The following is a 17,141-nucleotide window of genomic DNA, read 5'->3' on the forward strand; positions in this document are numbered from 1 at the left end:
CAGCGCTGTGGTACTACAACTACTCCCATCATGGGACAAACTCTGTCCATGATGGGAGTAGTAGTACAGGGGCTGAGGGACAGATCGCAACCGGTCATTCTCCAGAAACCCGCTGCAATCTGCATTTATTAACTGTACAAGCTGGAAGCTCCATTGTGCTCCCCGCCTACTCCTGTATACATTGCTCATAATTCATAATCCCTGACGCCGGGAGACAGGAGCTCTGATTGGTGAATAGCTTTTCACCAATCAGAGCTCCCATCGGCAGGGATTATGAATGATGAAAGCGTATACAGTATTCCCCGCCGGGAGTGCAGTGTAGCCTCATGTGGCGCCAGCTTTTACAGTTAATAACTGCGGATCGCAGCGGGTCTCTGTAGAATGACTCGGTGCAATCTGCCCCTCAGCCCCTGGACTATAACTCCCATCATGGGCAGATTCTGTCCATGAAGGGAGTAGTAGTCCCAACTGTCCCAAAATAGTTAATATATTATGATTCCAAAATGCAAATGGGAACACAAGTTTCACATTCTCAGATGCTTTCTGACACTTTGGTACGTGTCCTCCGAGGTGGTGTATATTTACGCAAGAAAAGTGCTTTTGTGCATTTTTTTGCATTTAAAAAACCCACAGTTAATAAATGTGATTCTACAGTAGAAAGTGCTCTATGGTAAACTTAACCATAGACATGTCTATGAAGAATTCAGATTCAGATTTTGTGCAAAAAAAAAAAAAACGCAAAAAAACTCTTGCGCAAATTTGGGCGTTAACAAAAAAAAAAAAAAGCTCTAAATACAATGATAAATTCCCCTCTTAGTGTGTTATAGAGTATATGTATGTATCTCTATAGGAGAGCCAGGAATTTTATCCCACAAAATAAAATATATATATATGTTACTCAGTACCTAATGCTGATCATGTACATATATTTTTAGCACCTATATGTCTCTCACAAATACGTTCTATCTGTTGCTCACTTGGTTTGTCATTCTGTGCTTTGGCGTGGGCGCATCCTAAATCAGCATGACTCATCTTCCTTACTGAGTCTGTTGTGCTGTGCTAGGTCTCTTCATCCAATCACTGCAGGTGGCTCCGTTTTCAAGCAGTCTGATAGGACAGGAGTGAGCACAGAGGAGTGCTAGTCCTACCTTCACTTACTGGACTTTGTTTATGTTTGACAGGACAGAAATATGTTCTGGATGGTATGGGGATTCCATGTGGTTTTATTTATAAGCCACAATTTTTATAAGACTAAGTTTCCAATTGTTTTTTTCTGGCAGTTTTTGGAAAACTGCCACTACATTTTTTAGGCCAAAGTCAGAAGGGAGGAAAAGTCCTTCCTTTATATTTCCTATTCCTTTTGAATACACTTCTGGCTTTGGCTCAAAAACTGCAGTGGCAGTATCCCAAAAACTGCCAGAAAAAAAAATGGAAACTTAAAAAAGGAAATAATATTTTCTTATGAAGGATATTAGAAAGGTTAAAGGAGAACTCCGGAACATAAAAATTGTCCCCCATAGTGCCGGCAGTAAAAAAAAATAAAGATGTACATACCTTCCTCCGCTCCCCCAGGGCCTCCGGTAACCTGCTCCGGCCTCCGCCGTGATCCACTTCCTGGTTGCTGGTTGTCGGAGAGTCTTACTGCGCTCAGCCAATCACCAGCCGCAGCGAAGTCCCGACTCGGCCGGCCATAGGCTGAGCGGCAGTGTGACATTTTCGGCCCCGGTAGCAGGTGCCGGAGTAGTGAAGGATTTTATGTCCTGAAGCGTTTTCACACTGCCGCTCAGCCTATCGCCGGCCGAGTCTGACTTCACTGCGGCCGGTGATTGGCTGAGCGCAGTATGATTCATCCGATCACCGGCAACCAGGAAGTGGATTACGGCGGAGACCGGAGTCGGTTACCGGAGGCCCTGGGGGAGCGGAGGAAGGTATGTGCATCTTTATTTTTTTACTGCCGGCAGTATGGGCGACAATTTTTATATTCCGGAGTTCTCCTTTAATGTTCTGCCAAGATGTACAATGTCTAAAAAGTTTTTGAATCTGGCATTGCCCATTTAATAAAAGTGGATTCCCTTTTCCTTTGTATTGTTGAATTAACTTATTTCCAACTATGAGAAGAATAAACATGTTCAATCTTTCACCAGAATCCAGTAGTAAAAGCCCAAAAATCAATGGGGCTTTGATTTTTTTTGCTTATTTGGTGGCTCATAATTTTTTATGCGCAAAATAAGTTCAAATTTATTTTAATTTCTGTTCCATTTACCTTGGAGCAAAACGGTTACGGACCCAAAGAGGAATTTAGGGAACATTTTCCTTGCTGAAGTCCACATGAGTAAGGGTGCATTCACACCACGTTTTTGCAATACAGTTCCCGCATCAGGTTTTTGATGAAAAATGGATTCCTCCAAACCTGACTAAACTGTATCAAAACGTGTGTACAAATTTCAACCTGTATACGGTTAAAAACCATATACGGTTTGAAAAATGATGTCCAGTTGCATCCGTTTTTTAACCCCTTAAGGACTCTAAAAATCATAACCCTTTCAATTTTGCACATAAAATTTCATATTACGGCTTATTTTTTGCGCCACCAATTCTACTTTGCAGGGACATTAGTCATAGGGGGAAAAAAAATTCATTGTGCGACAAAATTGAAAAAATTTTTTAATTTTGTAACATTTGGGGGCTTCCGTTTCTACGCAGTGCATTTTTTGGTAAAAATGACACCTTATCTTTATTCTGTAGGTCCATACGGTTAAAATGATACCCTACTTATATAGGTTTGATTTTGTCGGACTTCTGAAAAAAATCATAACTACATGCAGGAAAATGTATACGTTTAAAATTGTCATCTTCTGACCCCATAACTTTTTTATTTTTCCACGTATAGGCCGGTATGAGGGCTCATTTTTTGGCGCCGTGTTCTGAAGTTTTTATCGGTACCATTTTTGCATTGATCTGACTTTTCGATCGCTTTTTAAAATTTTTTTTCTGATATAAAAAGTGACCAAAAATACGCTATTTTTGACTTTGGAATTTTTTTGCACGTACGCCATTCACCGTGCGGTTTAATTAATGATATATTTTTTATAGTTTGAACATTTACTCACGCGGTGATGCCACATATGTTTATTTTTATTTACACAGTTTTTTTTTATGCGTTTTAAACACCGGGACTGGGCGCAGAGCGTACAGGTACGCCCTGCAGCCTTAAGAGGTTAAGAAAAAAAAGTATATGTTTTTAACTTTTCACTCCATTTTTGAATAAAGTTTCACTTGTTTGATTGAAATTCCAAGAAAAAAAACTGTGCAAAATCAAAAAACGTCTGGTGAAAAACGGATGGAACCATATAAGGCTGCATTCACACTTCGTTTTTACATTACGGGTGCCGGATTCCTGCTGGGGTATGGGAGAGCCCGGTTTGCCCCTCCCCCAGCCGATCCGGCACCCGTAATGTAAAAACGAAGTGTGAATGCAGCCTTATACGGTTTTGTCCGTTTTTTTACTCGGACCAGCGCTGAACTCCATTTACTTTAATGAGCTGACCGGAGTCAAACGGTGACTGCGGTCAGTTCTTTTTTTGACCCGTATGCGGTTTCCTGACCGGACCTAAAACCGTAGTATACTCAGTCACAAAAATGGATACAGGTCAAAAATGAGCCGACCAAAGTCACTGTTTGGCTGGGTTCACACCACGTTTTGTTAAATACGGTTCCCGTATACGGCTGGGAGGAGGGGGGCGGGGCTTAATCGCGGCGCCTGCACTCAGCCGTATTCGGGAACCGTATTTAATGCATGTCTATGAGCCGACCGGAGTGAACCGCAGCCTCTGGTAGGCTTCGTTTTCGGCCGTATGCGGTTTCCCGACCGTAGGCAAAAAAGCGGTCGACCACGTTTTTGCCTGCGGTCGGGAAACCGCATACGGCCGTCGGCTCATAGACATGCATTAAATACGGTTCCCGAATACGGCTGAGTGCGGGCGCCGCGATTAAGCCCCGCCCCCCCTCCTCCCAGCCGTATATGGGAACCGTATTTAAGAAAATGTGGTGTGAACCCAGCTTTTGCCTCGGGTCAGCACATTAAAGAGTTTAGTGCTGGTCCGGCTGGGGTACAGCCGGATCCTGCACCCGTAATGTAAAAACGAAGTGTGAATGCAGCCATACGCAAAGCATACAGTTTTCTATACGGTTCCATACAGTTTTTAACTTGAAACCGTATACGGGAACTGTATCGCAAAAACGTAGTGTGCATGCACCCTAAATATAAGTCACAACTTCTGCTCCATGAAGGTCTATGGCAGGTGCCTGCAGAGCAGATTTCTGTCCAGCAGAGAGCGCCCTTCCTTCGCATTCCAAACAGTGGGTGGGCGGAGTCTTTACCCACGTGTTGGGCATTTAATTTAAAGAGACAACAGCCTCGGAGACACTGATGAAACTGACAGCCCGGCTGCTTCCAAGAGGATTCAGCATCTCAAGGAGGAATGCGCCGAGGACCAGAGCATCAGCAGGGAGGCTCAAGTGTTCTTCAAGTTTAGTAGAGGAATTCATGCAGGATCACAGTCCTCTCCACTTCTTATAACAAAGCTTATCATCTACAGCCCCTTATCACCAGCTAATGTATAGAAGAAATATACAGAATATTTATCTACTCACATAGATCTGCCCTTCTTGCTGGGCTGATACAGTTATTGGACTGATCTGAGGAAGAGTGTGAGGGTGGAGTGCAGGCTGACATCAAAGCTGTACATAGGCATGTGAAGATAGGAAATCTAATTATACTGTGTATAAGGAGGGCAGGGAAGAACACACAAGCCATCAGTCCTTCACACTAACCCCAAAGATGGTAATACCTATCCCTAGAGATGAAGATGTTCTATTAACAGCTTGAGGAGCAGAGGGCAAATTCTGGGGTGACCCTGGGGCAGACTATGCAGGGTTAAGGGGAGCTGAGCAGCCTTTAACTTCATCACTTATCACCTCTATGGTCTGGGATCCATTTCCTGACATGCAGAGCAAGGGAATAACCTTCATTGTGTTCCTGGAATGGATTGTCTCAGGGCACTCAGACTCAGGTAAGTCCTACTCAAAGAGTGGATAGAGGTCACATGACTACTAGGAAGACACAGGTATGGGGAGAATGGTGGTCAAACACTCATTTGGAACTAACTCTACTTTCTGGTGCGATAAGATGTTAGCAATTATATTTTATACATTATTATTATTGTTTTATGTGTGTGTGTGTGTGTGAGATTATTTGTAAATATGTAGAAGAATGTTGAAGAATGAAGGTTATTGACATTCTATATATATATTTAGAATTATTTGAGATTATTTGTAAATATGTAGAAGAATGAAGGTTATTGACATTCTAAATTTGTGTATATATATATATATATATATATATATATATAAAATTATTTGAGATTATTTTTTAATAATGTTGAAGAATGAAGGTTATTGACATTCTATATATATATATTTAGAATTGTTTGAGGTTATTTGTAAATATGTAGAAGAATGAAGATTATTGACATTCTATATATATATATATATATATATATATATATATATAGCTATAATGTATCTATAAGTAGTTCCAGTGTTTCTGCTTAGTTATGTACAGATATGCCCAGCTGCTGTAGAGCAGTGGTTCTCAACCAGTGTGCCTCCAGCTGTTGCAAAACTACGACTCCCAGCATGCTGGGAGTTGTAGTCTTGCAACAGCTGGAGGCACACTGGTTGGGAGACACTGCTGTAGAACCTTTCTGGTTCAATATCCGTCAGTAATGTGTATGTTCCAGCTGTTTGTTTCCAGTTCAGACTGCTTTCTACTTGACGGACAGCCATCTAGTCAGGGTGGAAATAGTCGGTACGCTATTATTCTAACATGATGGGTAAAATTCTGTTGTTCCGTAAATGCATTAGGATCTTCAATCTTTCTTCAGTGTCACTTGACTACGAGTTGGTTGTAAGAGCCAGGAAAATGTGACAGATGATCAATACTGCAGATTATTATAGAACATTACGTAGCTCGGACGCTCACAACCCAGAGATATCATGTGAAGCCATGTGTATTGACAATGTCCTTGATTGTGATGGGCTGTGTGGTCTTAAAAGCTAGTAGCGACCACCAGGGGTCATCCAGATATGACCTTCTAGTCTTGTATAAATTCTAATTACACTTACCATTCAGGAGTCCTAAAAAGCTGAGTTTCAACCATATTATGAGCTCTAATAATGGTGGTTTTGTTGTATAGAATTCATTACTCCAGATTCACATATTCTTTGCATGTCTATTATAAAATATCCCATAAATGTAAATCAAGAAAGAAAAAACGCAAAAACAGCTCACCACCAGTCTGAATAGGCATGAATGTCCGAGGTACAGAGCTGATATGGAAGCACGAGATTTCAATGGGCCGTATCCCACATAGACATAGCAGCAAATATAAGGTGTAGATCCAGCTCCGACAGAAAGTGAGTAAAATCTTCAAACTGTAATAATCCAGGTTAAAAACAGAGCAAGAGCAACATGTCACTGTAGAGTGATATATCCCGACGCGTTTCGGGCTGAGAAAAAGCCCACACCATGATTAAGGGCTATTTCACAGCCCGAAACGCATCAGCGTTTATCACACTACAGTGACATGTTGCTCTTGCTCTATTTTTAACCTGGATTATTAAAGTTTGAAGATTTTACTCACTTTCTGTTGGGAGCTGGATCTACACCTTATATTTGGTGCTATCCCATAAATGACCTGTTTTATGTGTGGGTTGTTATGCCCTCCATCTTTTCCTCAGTTTCTGTGTAAGGCCATTTTCACACAGTGGTATGTCTGCAAAAAATTCCACAGGGACATTCCACTGCAGCAGAGTCCCATTGATTTCAATGGGATTCTGCTGCACTGTTGTTACGCTGAGCGCTCCGGGTCCCCGCTCCTCCCCGGAGCGCTCGCAGCGTTCTCCTGTTCGCAGCGCCCCGGTCAGACCTGCTGACCGGATGCGCTGGATGCGCTGCGATAATGTCCCCCGCCGGGATGCGATTCACGATGCGGGACGCGCCCGCTCGCGATGCGCATCCCGACCCGCTTACCAGACTCGTTCCCCGTCTGTGCTGTCCCGGCGCGCGCGGCCCCGCTCTCTAGGGCGCGCGCGCGCCGGGTCTTTGCGATTTAAAGGGCCGGTGCGCCACTGATTGGCGCATGGGTTTAATCAGTATCTTCACCTGTGCACTTCCCTATTTATACCTCACTTCCCCTGCACTTCCTTGCCGGATCTTGTTGCCATTGTGCCAGTGAAAGCGTTTCCTTGTGTGTTCCTAGCCTGTGTTCCAGACCTCCTGCCGTTGCCCCTGACTACGATCCTTGCTGCCTGCCCTGACCTTCTGCTACGTCCGACCTTGCTCTTGTCTACTCCCTTGTACCGCGCTTATCTCAGCAGTCAGAGAGGTTGAGCCGTTGCCGGTGGATACGACCTGGTTGCTACCGCCGCTGCAAGACCATCCCGCTTTGCGGCGGGCTCTGGTGAAAACAAGTAGCAACTTAGAACCGGTCCACCGACACGGTCCACGCCAATCCCTCTCTGGCACAGAGGATCCACCTCCAGCTAGCCGAATCGTGACAACTGTGCACACCGCTGAATTTCCACAGCAGATGTTTCTGCAACAGAAATCCCGATTACGGCGTCCATCAGAAGAAAAGACATGTGACTGTCTATTCTTTTGACGGATTCCACTCAGAAATGCACTGCCGTCTATGGAGTTGGCTCATTTCCGAACAGTCCTAATGCCGGCATATTCTGCCAGCGCCCGCTTGCTGCCGAATGTCAACCCAGAAATTTACCAGGCAGACATTCTGCCGTGTAAACAAGGGTTATTATTTTATATCAGGTTCTGCATAGTAGTATGCTACATACAGAAAACTAAAGGACATTACATTCTAGGTATTATCCTCCTTGGGGAACATCAGACTTATTAGCTATTATCTATTGAACCAACAATATTGGTTATATTCTGTAAGTTGTTATTGGAAACAGAAAGCAAGGTTGTGGGAAACATTAAAGGGAACCTGTCACAATGAACATGGAGCCTAATCTGCAGGCAGCCTATTATAGAGCAGGAGATGCTGAGGAGATCGATATGTTTTGTGTTTTGGGATAGTTCCAGTGTTACTGTTAATTCAGGTAATTCTCTGTGAATTTTGGGCTAAGCGGTCCAGTGGGTGGTCCTATCCAGTGATTGACAGCTCTCTCTAAATGCAATCCTTATACACAGATAGTTGTCAATCACTAAATGGGACCCAGTTGACCACTTAGCCAAGAATGAGATTTAGATGACTGTACAAAGTGTGGTGCAAAGACAGTACTTCAAAGAACACAGAGAGATCACCCGAGCAAGCTGTGTGCAGACACTGAACAAGCAGGACATACTGATTTCATTTCTGCAACCTGCAGAATGATGAGTCCTGCTCTGAGTACAAAGATGACCAGATATATTGGCCCTCACTTACTATTGCAAACCTGACATGTTTTGTCGTGTTGTGCACCAGAAATTCTGTCTGTGCCAGAATTTGTGCCAGAATTGAAAAACCCAGGCTAACTCTCCATTTTGCTTTAAAATCCGAAAAGGGACGCGTCCGTCTGGAAAGGGGGGCGTGGTCACTGAAAAGGGGCGTGTTCCCGACATTTTCACAAAAACCCAACATATTTACTAAGGTTTCCACATAAAATGTGGTGGATTTCAGCTGAGGAATACCAGACAGATCAGAGCATGTGTAAAAAAAAGCAAAGTGTAGAGAAAAGTGGAAAATGTAGGGAAACCTTAGTAAATACCGTGGAAAATAAATTGTAGGGAATTAAAACCCACAAAGAAACCTCCACTCCACTCTCAGTAAATAAGGGCCATTAGATCAGTGTCAGCCCAAACCCACAGTTTTTATGTTAAGGGGGGGAATTGGGCATGTAAATGTTCGGTGCCCAAACCTTTTGTTTTCAAATGAGATAAGCAGCCGCCAGAGGTGTCTGGTAACAGGTTTTTACCCTTTTCTCATTGAGAAGAGAGATAGGAATAAACAGAACTAAGCGTGCATATGTATAAAATTTAGCTGAATGCTATGTAAGGTTAATGGCCCCTTTAGGCACCTTTTGCACGGTGAAATGTCTTTGGGGAAAATTTCCTGGCAGACCTTTCGCAGCAGCTAGGACCACTCTAAAATGCTCCATCTCCATTGACGCCAATGCATTTCCAAACCGATTCAACAGAAAGAATTGACACGTTCATTGTTTCTGCTGAGAATTCTGTCCTATGCATAGTGCAGCAGAATCCCATTGAAAACAGTTTTCTGCAAAGGAATTTCCGAACATAGATTCCACTGTAGGAAATGTTCTGACATGAGTAAATATCTATAAGTATATTAAGACTAAAAGTACCTGTTGTTTACATGTTTAGTTCCACTGTGAAGTGTCAAGGAGGCATGTCCTGAGGTGAACTGTGCTGTAAAGTCTCTGCCCACTTTCCAATCCTGCCCTCCCCTTCTTTAATTGACAGACATTGTTCTCCAAGCCCCCCTGAATTCATGCGTGCGCCAGTCATGTCAGTTTGCTAAAGCTTGGTCATACCCGGCTGTTTGAGTGCCTCGCGAACTGACAGTGAAGGTGCTCATGCAGTGAGGCCGTGACGCCACCGCTGAAACCCAAAAGGTCACCGTGTGTGTATAGGATTTCAGCAGGGCCCATTGAAAGAAGAGGAGGGTTAGAAAAGTAGAGATAGGTGTTAGAGTGTGTGGTACCTCAGGACATTGGCTACACCTCCTTGACATGTCACAGTGGGATTAAAGAGCAGTTTTAGGGAAATGCAGCCACGGAAATGTAAACAACAATTACTGATAGTCTCTTTGTACTCATTGCTTTTTATTCAATGTTTTCCAGGTGACAGATTCACTTTAATACAGGGTGTAACTTAGGGTCAGTACAGGATAAGTACAGGGCCCCACCAGCAGAATAGTGAGTGCAGCTCTGGAATATAATACGGACTGTAACTGGGAATCAATACAGGATAAGTAATGTATGTAAACAGTGACCCCACCAGCAACATAGTGAGCGCAGCTCTGAAGTATAATACAGGCTGTAATCTGGATTAGTAAAGGATACGTAATGTAAGGTATTTACTCTGTGACATTACCAGCAGAATAGTTAGTGCAGCTCTGAAGTAAAATACAGGATGTAAGTCAGACTAAGACAGTCTGACTTACAGTCCCTGCCTGAATAAGTACAGGGAGTCCAACGTCAACAAAATAAACTATAATACAGAAGGAAGACGGGACATTGTATGGAATCAAATTCCCTAACAGAAATAATAACTAAACATACACACACAATTAGGGAGTCCAACGTCAACAAAATAAACTATAAAGTTAGCATCTAAAATTTGCTGAAATTTTATTGAATCCATTTTTCCTTCTACTCATGAGATGTTCCCTGTGCCACTGGCTGAAATACAACCCCAAAGCATGATTGTTCCACCCCCATGCTTAACAGGTTGACAGAGGTGCTTTTCATTAAATTCTGTTCCCCTTCTTCTCCAAACGTACCTTTGCTCATTCCGGCCAAGTTCAATTTTAACCCCTTAACCCTTTAAGGACCAGGCCATTTTACACCTTAGGACCAGAGTGTTTTTTGCACATCTGACCACTGTCACTTTAAACATTAATAACTCTGGAATGCTTTTAGTTATCATTCTGATTCCGAGAATGTTTTTTCGTGACATATTCTACTTTAACATAGTGGTAAAATTTTGTGGTAACTTGCAACCTTTTCTTGGTGAAAAATCCCAAAATTTGATGGAAAAATTGGAAATTTTGCATTTTTCTAACTTTGAAGCTCTCTGCTTGTAAGGAAAATGGATATTCCAAATCATTTCTTTTTATTCACATATACAATATGTCCACTTAATGTTTGCATCATAAAATTGACGTGTTTTTACTTTTGGAAGACACCAGAGGGCTTCAAAGTTCAGCAGCAATTTTCCAATTTTTCACAAAATTTTCAAACTCACTATTTTTCAGGGACCAGTTCAGGTTTGAAGTGGATTTGAAGGGTCTTCATCTTAGAAATTCCCCACAAATGACCCCATTATAAAAACTGCACCCCTCAAAGTATTCAAAATAACATTCAGTCAGCGTTTTAACCCTTTAGGTGTTTCACAGGAATAGCAGCAAAGTGAAGGAGAAAATTCACAATCTTAATTTTTTACACTTGCATGTTCTTGTAGACCCAATTTTTGAATTTTTACAAGGGGTAAAAGGAGAAAATGTATACTTATGTTTGTAGCCCAATTTCTCTCGAGTAAGGACACACCTCATATGTCTATGTAAATTGTTCAGCGGGTGCACTAGAGGGCTCAGAAGCGAAGGAGCGACAAGGGATTTTGGAGAGTACGTTTTTCTGAAATGGTTTTTGGGGGGCATGTTGCATTTAGGAAGCCCCTATGGTGCCAGAACAGAAAAAAAAAAACACATGCCATACCATTTTGGAAACTAGACCCCTTGAGGAACGTAACAAGGAATTAAGTGAGCCTTAATACCCCACAGGTGTTTCATGACTTTTGCATATGTAAAAAAAAAAAAATTTCCCCCCCAAATTTCACATTTTTGCAAGGGTTAATAGCAGAAAATACCCCCCAAAATTTGTAACCCCATCTCTTCTGAGTATGGAGGTACCCCATAAGTTGACCTAAAGTGCACTACGTGCGAACTACAATGCTCAGAAGAGAAGGAGTCATATTTGGCTTTTTGAGAGCAAATTTAGCTCGAGGGGCATGTCGCATAACCCCATCTCTTCTGAGTATGGAAATACCCCATGTGTGGACGTCAAATGCTCTGCTGGCGCACTACAATGCTCGGAAGAGAAGGAGCGCAATTGAGCTTTTGGGAAAAAAATTGTTTGGAATGGAAGTCAGGGGCAATGTGCGTTTGCAAAGCCCCCCGTGGTGCCAGAACAGTGGACCCCACACCCCACATGTGACCCTATTTTGGACACTACACCCCTCACAGAATTTAATAAGGGGTGCAGTGAGTATTTACACCCCACTGGCGTTTGACAGATCTTTGGAACAGTGGGCTGTGCAAATGAAAAATTACATTTTTCATTTTCACGGACCACTGTTCCAAAAATCTGTCAGACACCTGTGGGGTGTTAAGGCTCACTATACCCCTTATTACATTACGTGAGGGGTGTAGTTTCCAAAATGGGATCACATGTGGGTATTTATTTTTTTGCGTTTATGTCAGAACCCCTATAAAATCGGCCACCCCTGTGCAAATCACCAATTTAGGCCTCAAATGTACATGGTGCACTCTCACTCCTGAGCCTTGTTGTGCGCCCACAGAGCATTTTACATCCACATATGGGGTATTTCTGTACTCAGGAGAAATTGCGTTACAAATTTTGGGGGTCTTTTTTTCCTTTTAACGCTTGTGAAAATAAAAAGTAAAGGACAACACCAGCATGTTAGTGTAAAATGTTTTATTTTTTTACACTAACAAGCTGGTGTAGCCCCAACTTTTCCTTTTCATAAGGGGTAAAAGGATAAAAAGCCCCCCAAAATTTGTAGTGCAATTTCTCCCGAGTACGGAGATACCCCATATGTGGCCCTAAACTGTTTCCTTGAAATACGACAGGGCTCCGAAGTGAGAGAGCTCCATGCGCATTTGAGGACTAAATTAGGGATCGCATAGGGTGGACATAGGGGTATTCTACACCAGTGATTCCCAAACAGGGTACCTCCAGCTGTTGCTAAATTCCCAGCATGCCTGGACAGTCAGTGGCTGTCCGTAAATTCTGGGAGTTGTTGTTTTGCAACAGCTGAAGGCTCCATTTTGGAAACACTGGCATACAATACATTTTTCATTTTTATTGGGGGGGGGGGGGGCAGTGTAAGGGGTGTATATGTAGTGTTTTACTCTTTATTATGTGTTAGTGTAGTGTAGTGTTTTTAGGGTACATTCGCACTGGCGTGTTACGGTGAGTTTCCCGCTAGGAGTTTGAGCTGCTGCGAATAATTTGCCGCAGCCCAAACTTGAAGCAGGAAACTCACTGTAAGCCTGCCTGTGTGAATGTACCTGTACGTTCACATGGGGGGGCAAACCTCCAGCTGTTTCAAAACTACAACTCCCAGCATGTACTGACAGACCGTGCATGCTGGGAGTTGTACTTTTGCAACAGCTGGAGACACACTGGTTGGAAAACCTTCAGTTAGGTTCTGTTACCTAACTCAGTATTTTCCAACCAGTCTGCCTCCAGCTGTTGCAAAACTACAACTCCCAGTATGTACTGATCACCGAAGGGCATGCTGGGAGATGTAGTTATGCAATAGCTGGAGGTACGCAACTTCAACTCCCAGCATGCCGAGACAGCTGATTGCTGTTTGGACATGCTGGGATTTGCAGTTTTGCAACATCTGGAGGGCTACAGTTTTAGAGAACACTGTAAAGTGATCTCCAAACTGTGGTCCTCCAGCTGTTGCAAAACTACAATTCCCAGCATGCCCAGACAGCAATCAGTTGTTTGGGCATGCTAGGAGTTGTAGTTTTGCAAGATCTGGAGGAATACAGTTTAGAGATCACTATATAGTGGTCTCAAACTGTAGCCCTCCTGCTTTTGCAAAACTACATAATCCAGCATGCCCAAACAGCTGTCTGGGCATGCTGGGAGTTGTAGTTTTGCAACATCTGGAGGGCTACAGTTAGAGACCACAGTATAATGGTCTCAAACTGTACCCTGCTGAGGTTGCTAGGCAACTCACCAGATTCCGTCGGATCCAGCCGCACGTCATCGCCGCCCGTTGATCTCCGTCGCCCACCCGGATCGGTAAGTGGATCTTCGGCGCCGGTCCCCGTTGTTTCCCTGTCCTGCCCCGCCTATTGTGGGTGGGCAGGACGGGGAAAACGAAAGTTAACCCCCCCGCCCCCCATCTGCTTTTGGTGGTCGCGTCTAGACCACCAAAAGCAGGGATAGGAGGGGTGGCACCCCTGCCACCTCACTCCTATCGCTTAAGGGGGCTCCTGGGTGTCTTAGAAACCCGCGATCCCCCTTACATTCCGGGTCACCGGGTCACTATAGACCCGTAATGACCCGGAATCGCGCAAATCACAACTGTGAATTCACTTGCGATTTGCCGCGATCGCCGACATGGGGGGGTCTGATGACCCCCCTGGGCATTTGCACGGGATGCCTGCTGAATGATTTCAGCAGGCATCCCGGTCCAATCCCCACCCGGCGCACGGCAGGGACCAGAACTGCCCATGACGTAATTGTACGTCCTTGGTCCTTAAGACCCAGGGTGTCGGGACGCACGTTACGTCATGGGTCCTGTAGGGGTTAAGGACTCAGGGTTTTTCTGTTTTTGCACTTTCGTTTTTTCCTCCTTACCTTTTAAAAATCATAACTCTTTCAATTTCCCACCTAAAAATCCATATTATGGCTTATTTTTTGCGTCACCAATTCCACTTTGCAGGGATATTAGTCATTTTACCAAAAATTCACGGCGAAATGGAAAAAAAATCATTGTGCGACAAAATCGAAGAAAAAACGCCATTTTGTAACTTTTGGGGGCTTCCGTTTCTATGCAGTGCATATTTCGGTAAAAATTACACCTTATCATTATTCTGTAGGTCCATACGGTTAAAATGATACCCTACTTATATAGGTTGGATATTGTCGTACTTCTGGAAAAAATCATAACTACATGCAGGAAAATTTATACGTTTAAAAATGTCATCTTCTGACCCCTATAACTTTTTTATTTTTCCACGTTCAGGGTGGTATGAGGACTCATTTCTTGCGCCGTGATCTGAAGTTTTTATCGGTATAATTTTTGTTTTGATCGGACTTTTTGATCACTTTTTATTCATTTTTTAATGGTATAAAAAGTGACCAAAATACGCTTTTTTGGAATTTGGATTCTTTTTTACGTGTACGCCATTGACCGTGCGGTTTAATTAACAATATATTTTTATAGTTCGGACATTTACGCACGCGGCGATACCACATATGTTTATTTTTATTTACACTGTTTTATTTTTTTATGGGAAAAGGGGGGTGACTCAAACTTTTATTAGGGAAGGGGTTAAATTACCTTTATTAACACTTTTTTTTAACTTTTTTTTTTGCAGTGTTATAGGTCCCATAGGGACCTATAACACTGCACACACTGATCTCCTATTCTGATCACAGGCGTGTATTAACACGCCTGTGATCAGTGTTATCGACGCTTGACTGCTCCTGCCTGGATCTCAGGCACGGAGCAGTCATTCGTCGATCGTACACCGAGTAGGCAAGTAAGGGCCCTCCCGGTGTCCTGTAAGCTGTTCGGGACGCCGCGATTTCACCGCGGTGGTCCCGAACAGCCCGACTAGCCGGGATACTTTTACTTTCACTTTAGAAGCGGCGGTCAGCTTTGACCGCCGCTTCTAAAGGGTTAATACCGCACATTGCCGCGATCGTCGATGTGTGGTATTAGCCGCGGGTCCCAGCCATTGATGAGCGCCGGGACCAACGCGATGTGATGCGGGGACGCAGTGCGACCCCGCTTCATATCGCGGGAGCTGGCGCAGGACGTAAATATACGTCCTGCGCCGTTAAGGGGTTAACCTCATCGGTCCACAGAACTTGTTTCCAAAATGCATCGGGCTTGTCAATATGTTCATTTGCAAAGTTCAAACGCAGATTTTTGTGGTGAGGACGTAGAAGAGGCTTTCTTCTGATGACTCTTCCATAAAGACCATATTTGTACAAGTATCTCTTTATAGTGGAATAGTGTACCACAACTCCAGTATCTGCCAGATCTTTCTGGAGGGATTGTGCAGTCAAACGTGGGTTTTGAATTGTTTTTTTCACAATCCTGCGAGCTGTTCTGTCTGATATTTTTCTTGGTCTTCCAGATCTTGCTTTAACTTCCACTGTTCCTGATGACTGCAATTTCTTAATTACATTCCGAACAGAGGATATTGACATCTGAAAATGTTTTGCTATCTTCTTATAGCCTTCTCCAGCTTTGTGAGCGTCAACTATTTTCAGATTTGCTTAGAAGAACCCATGGTGCTGATTGTTGGGGCAAGGTCAGATGAGTCTGGGCATTTAAAACCTTTGAGATTGACATCACCTGGTCTTCCCAGAAAATGATTGAGAATAATCCATGACACTGGCAGGTCTCAGCTTTGCAAAGGGGACAGTGAATGCTATAAATTCTGCAGGTTGCCCAAAATTTTGCAGACGCCATTTTTTTGTTTTCTGTTATTTTGAAAGTGTAAATGATGGAAATAAAATCTAAATTTTGATGACATATTATAAGAATGTCTAATCTGTAATTTGATGCCTTTTGGAGATTTTTCCATCTTTCCTTGGCTTCTTTATGCGCATTAATACTTATTTTTACCTGGGGTGCCCAAACTTTTGATCCCCACTGTAATTATATATAAAACTCAATGGCCCTTATTTACTAAGAGTGGAGTGTAGGTTTCTTTGTGGGTTTTAATTCCCTACAACGTATTTTCCATGGTATTTACTAAGGTTTCCCTACATTTTCCACTTTCCCTACACTTTGCTTTTTTTACACATGCTCTGATCTGTCTGGTTTTCCTCAGCTCAAATCCACCACATTTTATGTGGAAACCTTAGAAAATATGCTGGGTTTTTGTGAAAATGTTGGGAACACGCCCCTTTTTGGACACCACGCCCCTTTTCGGAGACCACGACCCCTTTTACCGAAGTTCACGCCCCTTTTTCGGGTTTTCTTAGCAAAATGGAAAGTTGGACAGGGTTTTTTCTATTCTGGCGCAGAATTCGGTGCAGACAGAATCTGGCGCAATGCGAAAGAATCTTGCGCACAACCCGACAAAACATGTCAGGTTTGCAATCTACATATATATAAAACTCAATGTGTGTATATGTGTGCATGTTCCAGCATCACGTCCAAACGGCTAAAGTTATTAACATGAAACTTGGCACACATGTTACTTATATGTCAATTATATGTTAATTTAACCCTTAACTACCCCCATTTGCCAGGGTCTGGGTTTTTGTTTAAAGTCCCATGCAAATCAATGGGAAATGTATGGCAAATATTTTTTTTAGATATATAAATACAA

General features: G+C 43.1%; 1 protein-coding gene across 1 annotated transcript in view; it reads left to right on the forward strand.

Moving 5' to 3' along the window:
• Positions 1 to 4,422: 4,422 nt before the first annotated feature.
• The window catches only part of LOC130276063 (netrin-4-like), a 74,241-nt gene continuing 61,522 nt past the window's right edge, over positions 4,423 to 17,141 (forward strand). The window contains exon 1 of the mRNA XM_056524908.1: positions 4,423 to 5,072. Coding sequence (XP_056380883.1) covers positions 4,982 to 5,072 — 91 coding nt within the window. The 5' untranslated portion in view covers positions 4,423 to 4,981. The remainder of the gene's footprint in view (positions 5,073 to 17,141) is intronic.

Source organism: Hyla sarda, chromosome 6, assembly GCF_029499605.1.
Source record: "Hyla sarda isolate aHylSar1 chromosome 6, aHylSar1.hap1, whole genome shotgun sequence".
NCBI lineage: Eukaryota > Metazoa > Chordata > Amphibia > Anura > Hylidae > Hyla > Hyla sarda.